Raw genomic sequence first — 17,562 nt, 5'->3', positions numbered from 1 at the left:
TTTTTGGTTATTTTTATTTTTACTTAGATCTCTATTTTAGCGTGATAAAGTTTTGTATTCTTTAGAACTCTATTTTGGTTGATGGGATTTAGTTTTGTGTTTTAAGTTTTATTATTTTTATTTTTATTTTTTTATGACTTTGATTGTTAAATATTATCATATTGCATTATAAATAATTAAAAATAGTATATAAGAATGTACTTTTATTATATTACATAGAATTATTTGGATAAGTTAGTGTTTATTGTTATGTATTTTATTTTTAATTTTTTTCTCATATCATTTTATTTAACATTTAAATTCAGCCACATCCCCCATATATATCATTAAATTATTTATATTTCCACTCCTTTTTTATTTTAAAAAATTTAAAATATAATTTTTTGCCTAAATTAAATAAATAAAATTGTCTACATTAAGTGGAGTAATGCTAGGAAACACTCATTTTCACACCCAATGCATTAAAGGAAGAATGAAATACAAAACAAATCAAGTTAGAAACACTAAATTAAAAAAAAAAAACTAATAATGCATATTTAATGTCATAGAATCGTCATCAAATTTTGGAAAACGATAGGTTGCCAATGGAGAGAGAGAGAGAGAGAGAGAGAGAGAGAGAGAGAGAGAGAGATGCTATAGAAAAAAACCAATGCAAATTAATAAAGAGGTAGATAAAGGAAAAAAAAAAAAAAACAAATGTCAATTAGTAATCGTTGATGGGAAAACAAAGAGGTTGTAAGGAGAAGTAAAAAATAAAATAGAGATTACCGCATGGAGAACATTAAAAGCTTTTTTTTTTTTTGAAAAGAGAACATTAAAAGCTTTACAGTGTAGTAACATAAACCGTTAAATTCACTTAAAAAATTAAATCAACAATCAACAATTAAATACAATCATAGTAATAAATTTAAATTTAAAACTAATCAAACTCTAATTATGGAAACCATATTAATCATAACTAAAAAAGAGATGTTCTCTGATAGTAGTAGAAATTACATAAGAAATATATATATATATATATTTGTAAAAAAAAAAAGAATAAATAATAATTATGTTGTAAATGACATGGCGATGAGATGGCACAACAAGAGTAAAAATAAATACCACGCTTCAGCTTTTTGTAATATGTTGATTGATATAGATATGAACCAAGCTTCGGTAACTTGTCATCACATTCAAAACCTAAATTGTCCCTGACATCCAAATGCACAAGCTTCTTGTAGCCCCACAGAATTCTCTTCAAGTTCAAACTCGTCCGACTAATGTTTGCCCTTCTCAGGTTTGAGTACTTTATGTTTGGCAGAAGGGTGGGAATGGCTGTTGCTGCGCGTCTCCCAATATATGCTGTAGAATCAGTCAATGTCTAACTGACAGAAATTCTTGCAGTGAAGGCTGATTCCTTCAAGTATCTTAACCATGTTAATGGAATTTCCAAGTTTCAACTGCTCTAGATTTTTCCACTTACGTATGAGTTTTGGCAAAACAAATGAAGAATTGTCCCATATTGCAGGTGGAAAAAACAGAGCCTTCAACGCAGGGCACCTGGAAACAATGAAATGCATCGATGACAAAACTAGAAATGGCACTCTTCAATAGTTCAATATGTATTAGCAAGATTTGCTAAAATTGTATTCTATGACCTCAATAGACGCAATATGTAACGCAATAAAAGCAGCATCTGCTGAGATGAATGTGAAACACATTGACAATATTACGAACATACTCAATTTCGCACTACATGCTAAACTGGTTAATTGTGAGCGGTGGGTCTATTAATCCATGTAAAAAGTAGCGAGCAGAAAGTGTCGATTACTCATAGTAGAATACTTCAAGATGTTGTGAAATTGGGTATCCCTATATTTATTGGAAATGTCGATGCCTTACAAACTCAAAAAGGCTATATTTTTTAGTCATAAACATTCGGGCTCAAGAGTGGTTGAAGAGGGTGTGGTTGCCTATATGTTAAGGTTCTCCCCAAGGGAGTTTCTTGATAAAAAAGCTCATACATTTTTTTATGATGTCCTCATTCAGCGGGTTTTAATGAAAATTAAAAATAAAAATAAAAAAATTAAACAAGGAATTCTATAAGGGATTAAACGTTGGTTGCTTTCTGATCATGCTGGCATGCTGCCTTTCAATAATGCTATGCCTTGTTTTTACAACCTCTTTTTGGAAACCTAAATGCTCAAGCGTTGATTTTTTTCATTTTTTTTCTGTTATATTCATTATTTCAAAGAGAGAAGTTGTGCACTAATGCGGGATCCTGGTAATGCTCAATCTTAGATGTTGTATTCCTGGATAATCTCATTCTTGTTTCAATGCAACAAGAAGATATTATTTATAACAAGTAGTTTTGCTGGCTGGTTAATTGGTCACATGAATATACCCAGTAAAGCAAATTCCAAATTATTGCATACCATGATTTTTTATTTTTTATTTCCAATTTTTGGTACCAAAAGAAATAGGCTACTAAAATTTTGAAATAAAATCTAAGATTGAGGGGCTCAGAAGCCATTATGAAATGTACTAAACATTTGCTTAAATATAATTGTACGGTAGGTATAAGCCAAGCCCTTAAATATAATGTATTGTTTGAATGTGTAAATCATATCATTCATTTTATGAGTTGCATTCTTCTAAAAAATAAATAAATAAATTTATGAGTTGCATACATCCACACATTTACCTTATAAATGGAACGATTTAAACGTGTAATTTTCTAAGTGGTATGGTGAAAAAATTAAAGTTAATATGCTCTCTTATTAGAAATTGATATTATTTTAACCATAAATGAATGGTATAATTGTTAGCTGGTAGGTGTACTAGGATTTTATTCTCAAGCACTTCCCAAAAGAGTACACACGAATAGCTTGCTAATTCCCGAACCCCCCCCCCACTTCTTTCCCTCGTAAGAGCACTATCATCAGGTCTCTCAAATGTGCCAAATTTTTAGGGTCTCTCAAATGTGCCAAATGCTAAAAATTTGGCACATTTGACACATTAAACACAAAAATGAAGGTTCATCAGGTATGTTAAATGTTCCAAAAATTTGGAACGTGCTACAGTACGCTCTCATATTTGAGAGCGTACGAACACAAATGGCATTTGCGTTTAATATTTTTTATTCTCTTTTCTCTCTCCTCTCTCCTCACTTTCTTCTTTTCTCTGCTCTCTCTGTCACTCTCTATCTCTTCCCTCTCAGTCCTCCCAGCTCAAGATCTCTCTCATCCTTGCTCAAGATCTCTCGCCGCCTCACCTCGCCGTCAACCTCCACAGCCCTCGTCGCCGACCTCCACAGCCTTTGCCGCCGACTTTTAGAGCTCTTAATCGGGTCGTGGGTGTGACATTTGGGATGGGTTTCTCTGTGTGGGTTTTGGGTTATTGATTGGTCGGTTGGGTTGGGATTTTGGGCCGGTGGTGGTGTCATGGTTGTGGCGGTGGTTGGTTGAGTTTTGGGCCGACATTATCTCTTATTATTTGTTTTTGCAGTTATCGAATTTTGGTGAAGCGAAGAGAGAGAGTTGAGGCGGTGATGGCAGGATTTTGTGGGTTGCGGAGGCGGCGGTGGCGTTTTGGTGACTGGGGTTTGTGTGTTAAGGCCGCGGCGACGTTTTGGTGGCTGGGGTTTGTGAGTTCTGAGTTTTTTTGTGGGCTTTGTTGGGTGGGTGTGTATTTGGGGCCGCTGAGCTGAGTACGTGCAGTTGTGATGGGTGGCGTTGCCGTTGCCGTTGGTGGTGATTTGTGATTGTTGTTTGTGGAGGTTGATTTGCCGTTGGTGGTGATTTGCCGTTGCCGTTGGTGGTTTGTGGAGGTTGATGGTTTGTTGAAGATTTTGATTTTCTTTTTCTTTTTCTTTTCTTTTTTGTTGAGGTTTTTGGATTTGGATTTGGAATTTTTATGGAGATCCAGTGATTGTGATTGTTGTTTGTGGATGTTGATTTGCCGTTGGTGGTGATTTGCCGTTGCCGTTGCCGTTGGTGGTCTGTGGAGGTTGACTCTGATTGTAGTTTAATGTGATGAAATTTGTTTAATATTATTTAATGGGTTGGATATATTATTTTAATATATAGAATGGAAGTATAGAACATCTGATAAATGACATGTTGTAAAATGGTGTGTTAAAATGATAAAGTAGGTTTTTGGTGTTGTAAAATGGCATTTTTTATGAGAGAGCTGATGAGAATGCTCTAAGAAAGGCATTATACCTTATGGGGGTATTTCTGACCTTGTGCCCAGGCACGTCATACATAGGCACTGACAACACCTACAGGTCCCTCAGTCCCACATTAGCGGACGAAGAGCCTAAAGTCATGTAAAGAGACGGGACCACATTATAAGATTGACAGACGAAAATCCCGATGGACGAAATAGAAGGGCCGATAGGGCGCGCAATAGCCCGACGGAGCGAGCATGAAGCTAATAGTTCCCACAGAGTCTTGGTCCCCACAAAAGCCTATATAAGGAAATATCTTGCGTATCACGCAAAGTGAATCTGCTACAAGATCACATATCCCTTATATGGAAAAACACCCTGCAATCTTGGAAATCATAAGTACCAAATCTTCTCCCTAAAGAAAAATCCCCACACTTGAGGGATCTAGTCTTACCATTAAATTGCTATATAAGCAGGAGACCTCCACTTTTCTCAAGTACGCACTTTTCTCAAGTACACAAAAAATCTCTAGCTCTCTCACTATAAAGTTCTTGGAGATTTCTTATTCACTAACTTGACCTTCGGAGGGTTCTTGGTCGATACCATACCGGTGCATTCTGTTTGATCCATTTTGTTCTCATTCCACAGGTACCCATTGGAGTGCTTTGGAGCCTACAACTCACTGACGATTTCAGCACATCATCAGTACCTTTTTTATTTATGGAAACTAGTGTGTAGCTAGAGGACACACTAACAGCTTGCTAATTCCCAAACCCCCCACTTCTTTCCCTCGCGAGAAATGTGTTTTACATTTTCTATTTATGGAAACTAGTTTGTAGTCATGTGCATATGCACGAGTACAATTAAAAATAATCACAATTATATGGTTCCAATTATATATAATATTAGTTTACACTTTTTTTAAATCGTACATTTCTAATATATGTAATGGTTTCACATTATGTGTGTGTGTGTGTGTGTGCGCGTGTGTGTGATTTAGAATTTAATTGGTTTTAAACTCTTCTGTTTTTACACCCTTCACTTGCCACAAAAATAAAAAAATTAAATGGACTTATGCCAAAAAATTGGACTCTAATTAAAATTCAATTTAGAATCTAATTGGATTTGGGCTATTTGATTTTTATACTTAATAATTCTCTCAGCAAAAAATTTAAAATTAAATGAGACACATAGCGCAAAATTAAGAATTCTCTAAGCTTTGGCTATATATATATATATATATATATACACTAATCGCATACCCACACGTTGCGCATGATAATTTTTTTAGGATGGTCTCATTAAATAATTTATTAATACTATAATTTTAGTTATTAACAATTGGTTTTTCAATAGTTTTTAAGTTAATAAAAACCTTAAATATACCTTTTTTTTACCTTTACACACACACACACACACACACACACACACATAGTGAATCTTTACACAAACTTTTAAGAAAACTCTATATATTCCACTTTTTTGGATGCGTCAAAATTATAGATTACTACTCCATAATGATAGTGGCTAATAATTTTATATATTGATTTTAGTGATCTCATTTGTAACGCTTCTTACCATTATCATATATTTACTAACTGATGATTTGCATAACAAAAACAATAAATGAGAGGTAGCATTGTTCATTAGATTTTCGAAAGTAATAGTGTATGAAAATGATATATTTATATATATATATATATATATATATTATAAATAAGTTTAAATGAAATGTCAAAAAATGGATTTTTAAATTTTCTAACTTTATTTCTTATGTAATTTCTACTACTATCAGAGAACATCTCTTTTTTAGTTATGATTAATATGGTTTCCATAATTAGAGTTTGATTAGTTTTAAATTTAAATTTATTACTATGATTGTATTTAATTGTTGATTGTTAATTTAATTTTTTAAGTGAATTTAACGGTTTATGTTACTACACTGTAAAGCTTTTAATGTTCTCTTTTCAAAAAAAAAAAAAAAGTTTTTAATGTTCTCCACGCGGTAATCTCTATTTTATTTTTTACTTCTCCTTACAACCTCTTTGTTTTCCCATCAACGATTACTAATTGACATTTTTTTTTCCCTTTATCTACCTCTTTATTACTTTGCATTGGTTTTTCTCTCTCTCTCTCTCTCTCTCTCTCTCTCCATTGGCAACCTATCGTTTTCCAAAATTTGATGACGATTCTATGACATTAAATATGCATTATTAGTTTTTTTTTTTTTTTTTTAATTTAGTGTTTCTAACTTGATTTGTTTTGTATTTCATTCTTCCTTTAATGCATTGGGTGTGAAAATGAGTGTTTCCCTAGCATTACTCCACTTAATGTAGACAATTTTATTTATTTAATTTAGGCAAAAAATTATATTTTAAATTTTTTAAAATAAAAAAGGAGTGGAAATATAAATAATTTAATGATATATATGGGGGATGTGCCTGAATTTAAATGTTAAATAAAATGATATGAGAAAAAAATTAAAAATAAAATACATAACAATAAACACTAACTTATCCAAATAATTCTATGTAATATAATAAAAGTACATTCTTATATACTATTTTTAATTATTTATAATGCAATATGATAATATTTAACAATCAAAGTCATAAAAAAATAAAAATAAAAATAAAAATAAAACTTAAAACACAAAACTAAATCCCATCAACCAAAATAGAGTTCTAAAGAATACAAAACTTTATCACGCTAAAATAGAGATGCAAGAAAAATAAAAATAAAAATCCACCAAAAAATTGAGGGAGAAAGAGTGAGAAATAACTACTTTTTGTGAGAGAAAATTATGTAAAGAATGAAAGAGTGAATGACAAATTTATACCAAGAGGATAATAATAAAAAGAAACAAAATAAAGGAAGATAAAAGGAAAGAGGAAGAGTGATATCAAGGTAGAATGTTTGGGGAGATGAAAAGCTAAAGAGAAGGAGAAAAGTTGGAGAAAGTATAAATGTAAAAAAAAAAAAATTGAGTAACAATTTGATGAGCACAATTTTCTTTTATTTGAATTTAAGTAAAATATTACATTTTTTATTTTTTAAAACAAAAGGAGAGAGGGAAAATATAAATAATTTAATGATAAGGAAGATGTGCTTGAATTTCAATATTGAGTAAAATAGAAGAGAAGAAAAATATAAGAAAAATTAAAAGATATAACAATAAATACTAAATTATCCAAATTATTCTATGTAATGGAATATTATTTTATTTTTATCTACTATCTTTAATTTTTAATAATGTAATCGGATAAAATTTAACAATCAAAGAGCAAAATAATAATAATAATAACTTAAAACACAAAACTAAATCTTACCAACCTAAATTAAAGTTCTTAAAAATACAAAANAAAGGGCTGTGAATTTTTTTATAAAAAAAATACTAAGTATTTTAACACACACAGATGGGAGAGGGGTGAAGATTTTAAAGAAACTAATAATGAAGTATATTTAAAATAGTCTAACTCTTTAATACATAGTACAGACTTTAAACATTTTAACTCACACGTATTTGGGTGTTGTTGGCTGGCGACAAAGCAAATGTTTGGTACGTTTCATAATTATTTCAAAATTTTAGTATCCTATTTCTTTTGGTACCAAAAATTGGAAATAAAAAATAAAAAATCATGGATTGCAATAATTTGGAATTTGCTTTACTGGGTATATTCCTTAAAAAAAAAGGGAATAGTCTATATAATAATAAACTTTTAATATTCTTTTGATAGCTTGGAGTGCAACATTATTTTGAATAGAATAAAGAAGAAAATGAAATCTAATAGTTGATTTGTTAAAATTTACATACAACAAAAAGATATTAAAAGGAATTTTAGCCATTAGTTACAAAAAATTTGTAGCAAAACTTTATCGTTTTGAAAATATACCTTAGATGTCTCTCATTGTTTATCCTAAATTGTATCATCATACTTCTGGTAGAATGCTAGCTACATATATGTATATATATATATAAATATATATTACTAAAAGTTGAAGTATGACATTTATTGCTGCTGAGCTCCTATTGCGCCACCTCATCGCCACGTCATTTGCCACATAATTATTATTTATTATTTATTCCTATTTTTTTTACAATATATATATAAATAGATTATTAATTTTACATATTCATCTTTGTCAATTTTAACATCTATATATATTTCTTTTTTATTTCCAATTTTCCTTTAATTTTTTTTTTTTACATTCACTTATTTTTTAAATATTTACAATTTCTTCAACTTTTCTTCTTCCCCTGCCTTTTCATCTCCCCACTGCCCTACTTTAATATTGCTATTCATTGTTCTCTGCATCTTCTTTTATTTGTCTTTTCTTATCCCCTTCCTCTTACTATAAATTTGTCACTCTTTTCCATTCTTTTGCATAATTTTTTCTTACAAAAAGGTTCATTGCTATTGAACTCCTGTTGCGTCACCTCATCGTCATGTCATTTACCACATAATTATTATTTATTATTTATTCTTATTTTTTTTTTACAAAAAAATATAAATAGATTATTAATTTTACATATTCATTGTTGTCAATTTTAAAATCTATATATATTTCTTTTTTATTTCCAATTTTTTATAATTTTTTACATTCACTTATTTTTTAAATATTTACACTTTCTTCAACCTTTCTTCTTTACTTACCTTTTCATTTCCCCACTACCCTCTACTTTAATATTGCTATTCATCTTTTTTTTTTTTTTTTTTTGAGGGAGGATTCACAGCTAATTAAAGGCCTGTGCCACCTTAAATAACTCAAGGTATCGCCATCAATTACACCGTTCTTTTTCCTCCTTTCTTATTCTTCTTCAAAAAGGAATATATTCTATAGACCCGTCATTCGTCAAGAGGGAGGTTAGTACAATTTAAACTAAATTATTTTTGATAATTTGGGGGGCAATGTCATTTCTTGAAATAAAGTATAACAAATCCAATATTACTATATCTCAAGCGAGTTGGTGTAATTTATCCTAAAATTTATCTCAAAAATCATTTTGTTCGCAAACATTTTTGTTTGACAAATCAGAAACCTATATTAATACAATGTTCAAATATACAATTAAACTTTGCTAGTGGTCAGTTTTTATTTTTATTTTTTCAATGGAAAAGTGAAAAGTGAAAATTTAAGACTTATTTCTATTGGAGAAAGGTTGAACTGAAGACCACCTCTCTGATATTATGATAAACTATCATTAGTTCCCAAAAGTATAAAAAAATGATGAATTTAATCATTATTCTAGTAAAATAAATAACTAGTTCATGCTTATTATAATCAGATTGTATGATCTTGAGATGCTATTATACTCAGATTGTATGGTCTTGAGATGCTATTATTTGTTGAATAGCAAAAAGAATTAACGCAAGACAAATAGAGTTGCTGTGTGCAAGCAGAGACATCATTTACTTGAAGTGGTTAAGCATGTTTAATGTTTGCTTAGTTTAAGTTATTTGATATCGATCAATTTCCAAAGAGCACTACAAAAGGAACACTTAAACGATTGCAGTTCCATCTGTAGCGCACCATCTGTAAAAGCTTGAGAGAAGAACAGAACAAGGGCACCAATAATTATGCCAATCCTATCTTTCAAGAGCAAGTATACTAAAATTCAGCAAGATTGGACTAGTTCACCTACTTAATTTAAATTTTTGTCTACATATATTTTATCAATTTTTCCACCATATGAAAAAACTGAACTCAAGAGTCCAAAAGATCAACTAATGCAGATACCATTGTCCACTAAAATCTATCCTGAGTCTTATTTTGTACACGAACGATGAATCTAAATCCTCTGAGGAAGCCATGATTGTGAGGACTGCGATCAAGAGGCTTGGTAATCAGACTCATCACAACTAGAACTCCCAAGTCCCAACCCCTTCTTATTCATTGATACAAAAATTTGATAAATTAATAACTCAAAAAGCAAAAGGTAGATTAGTAAATGCAGGGTAAGGGAGAAATTTTGTTATAATATATTACACCATTACTAGTTAGCATGAACTTAAATTGGAGATGTAATTGTACACATCAAACCATGTCAATTTGGAAGGCGGGGTCAAAATTACAAAGAGAAGAATCCCAAATGCATGCAAAGTTATCCTCTCGGCAAGACTGCTAGTCCTCCCCCCACCCTTTGCAGCTATCAGATACAAACTTCAGCAACAGTAAAGATGAGCTGCATCCTTGAATCCCCAGTCTTCACATCACAGATCACCAAGAAAGACTATCACAACGCCCATGCTTTTCAATGATCTCCAGCACTGTGATAGCAAAAAATCAAAAACCAATTTTTTTTTTTTTTTTTTGACATGTAAAGGAAATTTTATTCAAGATCTTAATAATGAGTCACCCGAGAATACAGGAAGTATACAGCAGGGTACCAACATAATCAAATACATAAATTACAAGCATCCATCAAATCATAGACCGAAAAAATAGAATGGCAGCTTCCTATGATAGACATCCAGTCCAATAGGGTTTTAAGGAAGAAAAGTTTTAAATCAGCTATAGTCCTTTCAAAATCTTCAAAACACCGGTTGTTTCTCTCCTGCCAAATGCACCACATCAAACAATGAGAGATAACCATCCAAATAACACCATTACGATGATGACCAAAATTTCCTTGCCAAAAAGCAAGGAGCTCAACTACAGTCTTTGACATTGCCCAGTGGAAGCCAAACAAGGTGAACACCATAGACCACAACTCGTAAACAATAGGACAATGTAGTAAAAGATGGTCTAACGATTCTCCATTACTTTTGCACATATAACACCAATCTAGAATCAACACCTTCTTCTTATATAAATTATTAATAGTCAAGATAGTTCCTAAAGCTGCAGTCCAGATAAAGAATGCAACTATGGAAGGAACCTTTTGCTTCCAAATACTTCTCCAAGGGAATGATTGAGTACATACACCCAACAAAACCTGATGGTAACTACTTTACCTCAAAGCCCTTGCTTTTAGCAGGTGTCCAACATATTTTATTCTCACCAATACCTCTCAATGAGACTCCATATATAAAATTCCAAAAAACAGACAAAGAATCTAATTCCCTATCATGAATTTCTCGCAAGAATTCTAAGTCCCAAAGAAGAACCCCGTTAGGAAACTACATGAGATCAGCCACATAAGCCTCCTTATCATTACTGATTCTGAATAAATTTGGAAAACACGTACTCAAAGGATTATCCCCACACTAGACATCATGCCAAAATTTCACTCTAGTCCCATCTCCAATATGAAACTGAATGTAGCAAGAAAAAGTAGACCAACCACTACTAATAGTTTACCATAAACTCACCCCATAGGAGCCTGGAATAGAATTAGAGCACCAGTCTCCCTCCTCAACTTCATATTTAGCCCTTATAACCCTTCTCCATAACGCTTCTCTCTCATACCCGAATCTCTACAACCATTTTCCCAACAGTGCTTCATTAAAGTATCTCAAATTTCGAATTGCTAGACCCCCAGACTGGATAGAAGAGCATATCTTGGACCAATTCACCAAGTGATGTTTAGAATCATCTCCCAGGCCACCCCAAAGAAAATTTCATTGAAGTTGTTCTATACGGTATGCTATATCTGTCGAAATTGGAAAAAGGGAAAGGAGATAAGTAAGTAAATTGGATAGAGTACTTTTTATAAGAGTAAGTCTCCCCCCTTTGGATAGATACAATCTTTTCCATCCTGCTAACCTCCTTCTCAATGATGGGATTCCAAACTGCTCTATCTTTCCATTTTGCACCCAATGGAAGGCCTAAATATTTCATAGGAAGTGAGCGCTGTTTACAACCCAACGCATCTACTAGCATCTCAAAATTTGAAACCACTCCCACATGAACTAGTTCAAACTTATCCAAACTAATTTTCAATCCCGATACAATCTCAAACCACAACAAAATCAGGGGCAAAAACATCTGGTCAATATCAGCATCGCACATAACCAACGTATCATCTACAAAGAGAAGATGAGTTACCTATAAGTGATCACCTATGGAGGTACCCACATTAAATCCAAACAATCAACCTTCCATCACTGCCTTATCCATCATTTTGCAAACTGCCTCCATAACAACAACAAATAATAATGAAGACAAGGGGTCACCTTGTCGTAAACCTCTATAATTCTCAAAGAAACCACATGGAGCTCCATTAATAAGAACTGAGAATTTGACCGTTGATATACAGTAAAAAATCCATTTTCTCCATTTTTCTGCGAACCCAAGCCGCTCAAGCATATACATTAGGAAACCCCAATTCACATGATCATAAGCATTCTCACATCCAACTTGCATAACATCCCCGAAATTCCTGATCTCAACCTACTGTCCAAACATTCATTTGCAATGAGACATGAGTCCAGAATCTGCCTATTCTTAATGAAGGCATTTTGAGACTCTGAAATAACATCACCAATCACCTCTTTCAACCTATTAGCTAATACTTTAGCAATAATTTTGTAAACCCCCTCTATCAATCAATGGCATATTTTAAAATTGCTATTTTTTATATTAAAAAAAAATGCACACTTTTCAAGTAGCTAGTCTGTTAGTATTTGCATTAATCTTTAGCCGAATTTGTTGAATTTATGTGATATATTTTTTCAAAAATATAATGTATTTTGTTTATATTAGTACTTATTTAGGGAATATGTTAGTAATTAAATAAGAGATCAGTAGCTTAATAATTGCTTGATCGTATATATTGAAAAAGATGTAGCTGATAATATTAATAGTGAAAAACTATCATATTACACAACAATTTTAAAATATGAAAATTTGTGAAAGAAAATTTTAAAACTTTATGTATTGGAATATGTTTTTATTTTATGATGTTAATATATTCAAGTTTTATTATTAATAAATTTTTTAAAATTAAGTATTTTTAATGACCACCTTGAAAAAACTTTCTAGAATCACCATTGTTCCCCGCCACCATTGATGCAAAGGTTTTTGAAGCATCTCTTTTGAGAATACCTGTGGTTGCTTGCTTGGAAGCTAGAGACTCCGGGTCTATCGCCTTTTGCAGGTGTAAACTTCCCTTCTGGCACCACTATAGAACCCTTATGGCGACCATGAATGAGTTCGGATATTAATAAGAAAGAGCTGTAGACGTTGGATCCCAACTGAAGAATAAAAAATTTGTCACCCTCATGGAAGGATTTCGCAAATTGACCACGAGACTGTCCAGAGATCAGTTCTTCCACATTGAACAGCAATCTCCCTGCACTTCCTTTTCCCATGAAAATTGATCCTAAAGAATCTCTGCCTCTCATAAATACAAAGCTGGTAAAATGTGCCACCTTCCTCAACTGTAAACTCTAAAGGTTTTTGATTCAGCAAAGAAAAACACAGATAAATACAGAGTTTTGGCTCAAAAAATCATAAGGCATGATAACCCTTTTTTCAGAGTTTTGGCTCAAATAAATACAGATAAGAAGGGCCTTGATGTGATAGCTAGAAGAAGAGATGCCTGCCGCATATAAATCTTTATTCAATACAAAGTGCTGCTACTTCAACATATAAGGTGCATAGTGTATGCATATAGTTCATCTCCAACTATGAATACATATGTAAGAAGTGCAAATAGAATTACTCTCATAACAACAATAAGCGGATAACTCTTCAACTTAGTGTGGCGTTGATTTTGGCAGCTAATGGAAGGTCTGAGTTAGAGGCTTATTCAGCTATCTTCCTTTGGCATGTATCTTCCTTATATTAAGAAGGAAAAAATTTTCCTCTAAACCTGTTTAGAAGAAAGTTCCTCCAACCCACAATGTGACAAGTCAAAGGACATCCATACTTTTAATCATATGACCTACTTAATAGTCATGTGACTAGTTTATTGATTTAATGAATCATGTAGATAGTGGTATAAACCGACCCATAATGGGTTGGAGGTGCCAATTGAGTTACAAAGCTCTTAGCAATTATATTTGGTTTTAATTTATAAATATGTGTATTCAAATCATAATAATTTTTTAATTTGTTCTCTAAATTTAGTTTTCAAAAAACTTTTCTTTGGTAAGTACTTTTCAGAAAACCTATTTCAAACAAGCAATTTTTAAACGATTTTGGGCTAATTTTTATCGAGAAATTAAAGCTCACATGAATGAAGTGCATCTTTTAAACCACATGTTGACAAATCGAATTCGAGCCAAACCAAAGGCAGATACTGTAATTGTCCCTAAAAATAATAACAATATAGGAGATGAAATTTCAACGGTAAAATAAGTAAATGTTACAATATATATTATATATATATATATAAAATTACCATTTTATTTATGGATATTTTTTTAAGTAAATGGTAAAATAAATATTACAGATGGTCAGTTCTGATAATATCAAGATGAAAATTCTATTTAAAGGAAAAAAGAATTATGACAGATCAAAGAGATTTCTTTTGAAGCAATAAAAGACCTAAACAGTGTTGTACATGAACATTAGAATTCTAAGTGTATTGAACCATTAACAAGAATACTGGAGTTGGCAACCAGCACCTCAGATTATACTAACCATCAGGCATGTGACCTCTCCAGTGTGTATGTTTGTCTAACACAGTCACTGATTTCTTTAATAACGTAGAACCTCACTAAGGCAAGGCCCTTTGCACTCACCCTTGGGGAGTAAACCACAGATACATGACCCCACCCACTAGAACCATGTATCAAGTAATCCAGGGGAACTCCTAGTAGGGATTGAACCCAGGATATCTGGGTCCAAAGCTCATCCCAAGCCTCCAGTCCAACCACCACGCTACACCCTGTTGGGTTAACACAGTAACTTGATATTGGTTGCTATTTCTTTACTAACACAAAAGTGGATTACTATAAGAACGCTGGTGCCCGCAAAAGTTATCAATGTGTGCTAATTAAAGACAAAATTCTCAACCATTGGATTCCTTTCTTTCTTTTTCTTTTTACTTTGAAAATGCAAAAGATTTTTAAGAAAATGTCAAAGGGGCCACAACCCTAGTACAGCAGAACCATGAAGAATAAACATTCCTGGAGAAGCTAGAGTATAACAACTAAATTATTTCACAAGTTGTAATGAATATTTCCTAGTGGGAAAGATCAGCACAGGATAAGAAATGATTTTCAGTCATAGCATTAGCAATAAGTTAACCACACCCAATGATGTAAAAAAAACTACATTCATTTTCAGATAAACTGGAAACAATAAAAGCATGACTTATTTCATTTAGATGAATCATATGTACCTATTGAGTTGCATCTTCAGTGAACCTAGCATCAAAAGGAGCAGAAGGGTGGGAATTGGCTGAAACAGCTGCACTTCCAGAACCATGCTGTAGTTCAATCACAAGCCATCGGACAGCCTTACTCATCTGTTCCAAACGGACTGCACTAATGGGTGGAAGGCCAGTACTCTGGCCTGACTTCCCAGCCGGTGAGCCAGTTGCTTCATCCACTAGGCACTCTGATCCTATCCTTTGCTTCACAGACTCCACAAACTCCTCTGCTTGGTCACAAGCCACTCTGAACAACTCCCACTTCTGCTTAAAATTTTCTAGAGCAGCATCTGTGGCTGTTGTTTTCTGGGCACCAGCAATCTCCTTGGCTTCGAGAACATTAGCTGCTGCAGCAACAAAGTCCTGATATGCATTGTTCAGAGACTCTACAATGTTGTCCATTTTGGGCCTCCCTAGATGGTAATAAATACAATTAACAACGAGAAAATTAAAATCGCAAGCGGTTAACACAGAATTAGAAATGAAAACCACAATACTACATACTTTTGCAAGCCATCTGGTTCATGCGACCCACTTCCTATTAATTTATAGTCTCTATATTGAACCAAAGAAACTAACAAACAAAACTTTGGTTTGGGCATCAAGGACATTTTTTATAAAGCTATCAAGGGTTACTACTATACTAACAAAGTCTGGACAAATAACAAAATGATTCACACTATTTGTTGCCTCTATACTTACACCATTCAATTTGAATCAGAAAAGCCAGGATGAGTCATAATTTGAAAATCTAAATCCAACCAAACACTGGAATTGGAGTACACAGTAAACCATCAATATCACTCTCTTCCATATATGCAATTCCCATAAGTAAACAAAAGAATATGTCTAACATTGTGACATGAAATCCTACAAATGCAAAGGATTTACATCAACAACAACAACAACAACAAAAATAAGAACAATTTATGTACACAGAGAGAGAGAGAGAGAGAGAGAGAGTTGAAGCTAAAATTACATAGGCAGAAACTGAAATTTTAAGTGGGTGTACATCAGGATTAGAAACATATTTCAGGTGCTTCATGTAACTCAAAACTTCAGCCCCTTCCCTGTTAAGAAAACCTAAATAATACTAATAGAAATAGTAAAAAAAAAAAAAAGGTAGCCGACCCTGAAGTTTTGGAAGTGAGGTTTAGTTGTCGTAGAAGCAGTAAAAGATGACAATTGAATCAAGGGTGTAACAGAGAGTATGTTTTTTCCATAGGATACAATAACTGAGAAGAATACATGTGATTGATCCTGATTAGTCTATTGAAAATTGAGATTCACAGCCAACCTCTCAAAGTTTAAGAATACATGTAGCCGACCAAATCTGATTAGTCAATTGAGAACCCATCATAGCAGACCTCAAAGTTATAGGTTTAAGGCTTTATTGTTGTTGATGATGTTTTGCTGAAACTTTGAGCTACAAATAAACTACAAATCCAGCCTAAGAGATTAACCACAAAACAATCACAAATCAAAACAAATAAATCCACTCAAAACCCTAAAAATTTTACCTTTCTCTCTAGTCTCTGCTCTCCGCCTCTCACTGATTCTCTGCTCTCCGCCTCTCTCAAGTCTCAACTGCTCACCTCACCGTATCAGGTTCTGAGGTTCAGGAATCAGGTATAACTTTGTTTATTTGGGCCCTCCCTGGCTGGTTTTGTAACTTTGTTTATCACTTATCAGTTTATCATTATGGCTGCCTGGACTCTCCCTGGACTGGGCGTTAAGTTTGGGCCTTCAAGTTTTTTTTTTTTTTTTTTTTTTAAAACCTGCATTTTTTTTTGGTTATAGATAAGATTGTTTTGTTTTTTTTTTTTTTTTTTTTTTTGGCGTGGGTCTTATTAATAAGTCTTGTGTCAGTGTTATGGCTGTACTTAAATTTTTGTTATGCTTGTGCTTAATTTTTTTTTTTTTAAATTTATAAAGGTTGAGAGTGCTAAAAACTTATTATTGTTCAGTGAAACTGCGACAATACTTTTTATATAAATCAGGTTCTATTTCTCATTTGCTATACACTTGAAAGTTATTTTTTATTTTAGTCTTTATAAATATATTGTTTAATTAGAAATGTCTACTAAAAAATATGCATTTGGATATGAAAAAACTTTAAAAAAAAAAAAAAAAAAAAGAAGAAAAA

General features: G+C 32.5%; 1 protein-coding gene and 1 pseudogene across 4 annotated transcripts; both read right to left on the bottom strand.

The window, feature by feature from the left end:
• Positions 1-13,407, bottom strand: part of LOC112035041 (nuclear intron maturase 3, mitochondrial-like) — a 25,811-nt pseudogene extending 12,404 nt beyond the window's left edge.
• On the bottom strand, positions 10,074-17,109 carry LOC112035053 (mediator of RNA polymerase II transcription subunit 32). 4 transcript variants are annotated; one of them, XR_010629820.1, is made up of 4 exons: positions 16,937-17,109; positions 15,387-15,829; positions 13,142-13,485; positions 10,074-10,422 (listed from the first exon to the last, which is right to left on the bottom strand). XR_010629820.1 is itself a non-coding variant. In XM_065775644.1 (4 exons), the coding sequence occupies exon 3, from the start codon at positions 15,816-15,818 to the stop codon at positions 15,387-15,389; it is 432 nt and encodes a 143-aa protein (XP_065631716.1). In that variant the 5' UTR covers positions 15,819-15,829; positions 16,714-16,853; positions 16,937-17,109; the 3' UTR covers positions 10,074-10,422. The 4 variants fall into 4 exon arrangements, 2 of the variants coding, with proteins under 2 accessions (XP_065631716.1, XP_065631715.1); XR_010629821.1 differs by having other exon boundaries at positions 13,142-13,476; XM_065775644.1 differs by lacking the exon at positions 13,142-13,485 and adding an exon at positions 16,714-16,853.
• Positions 17,110-17,562: the final 453 nt, after the last annotated feature.

The sequence above is a fragment of the Quercus suber genome, unplaced genomic scaffold (genome assembly GCF_002906115.3).
Source record: "Quercus suber isolate HL8 unplaced genomic scaffold, Cork oak 2.0 scaffold_116, whole genome shotgun sequence".
Taxonomy (NCBI): domain Eukaryota; kingdom Viridiplantae; phylum Streptophyta; class Magnoliopsida; order Fagales; family Fagaceae; genus Quercus; species Quercus suber.
Note: the sequence above shows the minus strand (reverse complement) of the source record. Positions and strands in the feature narration are given on the sequence as shown.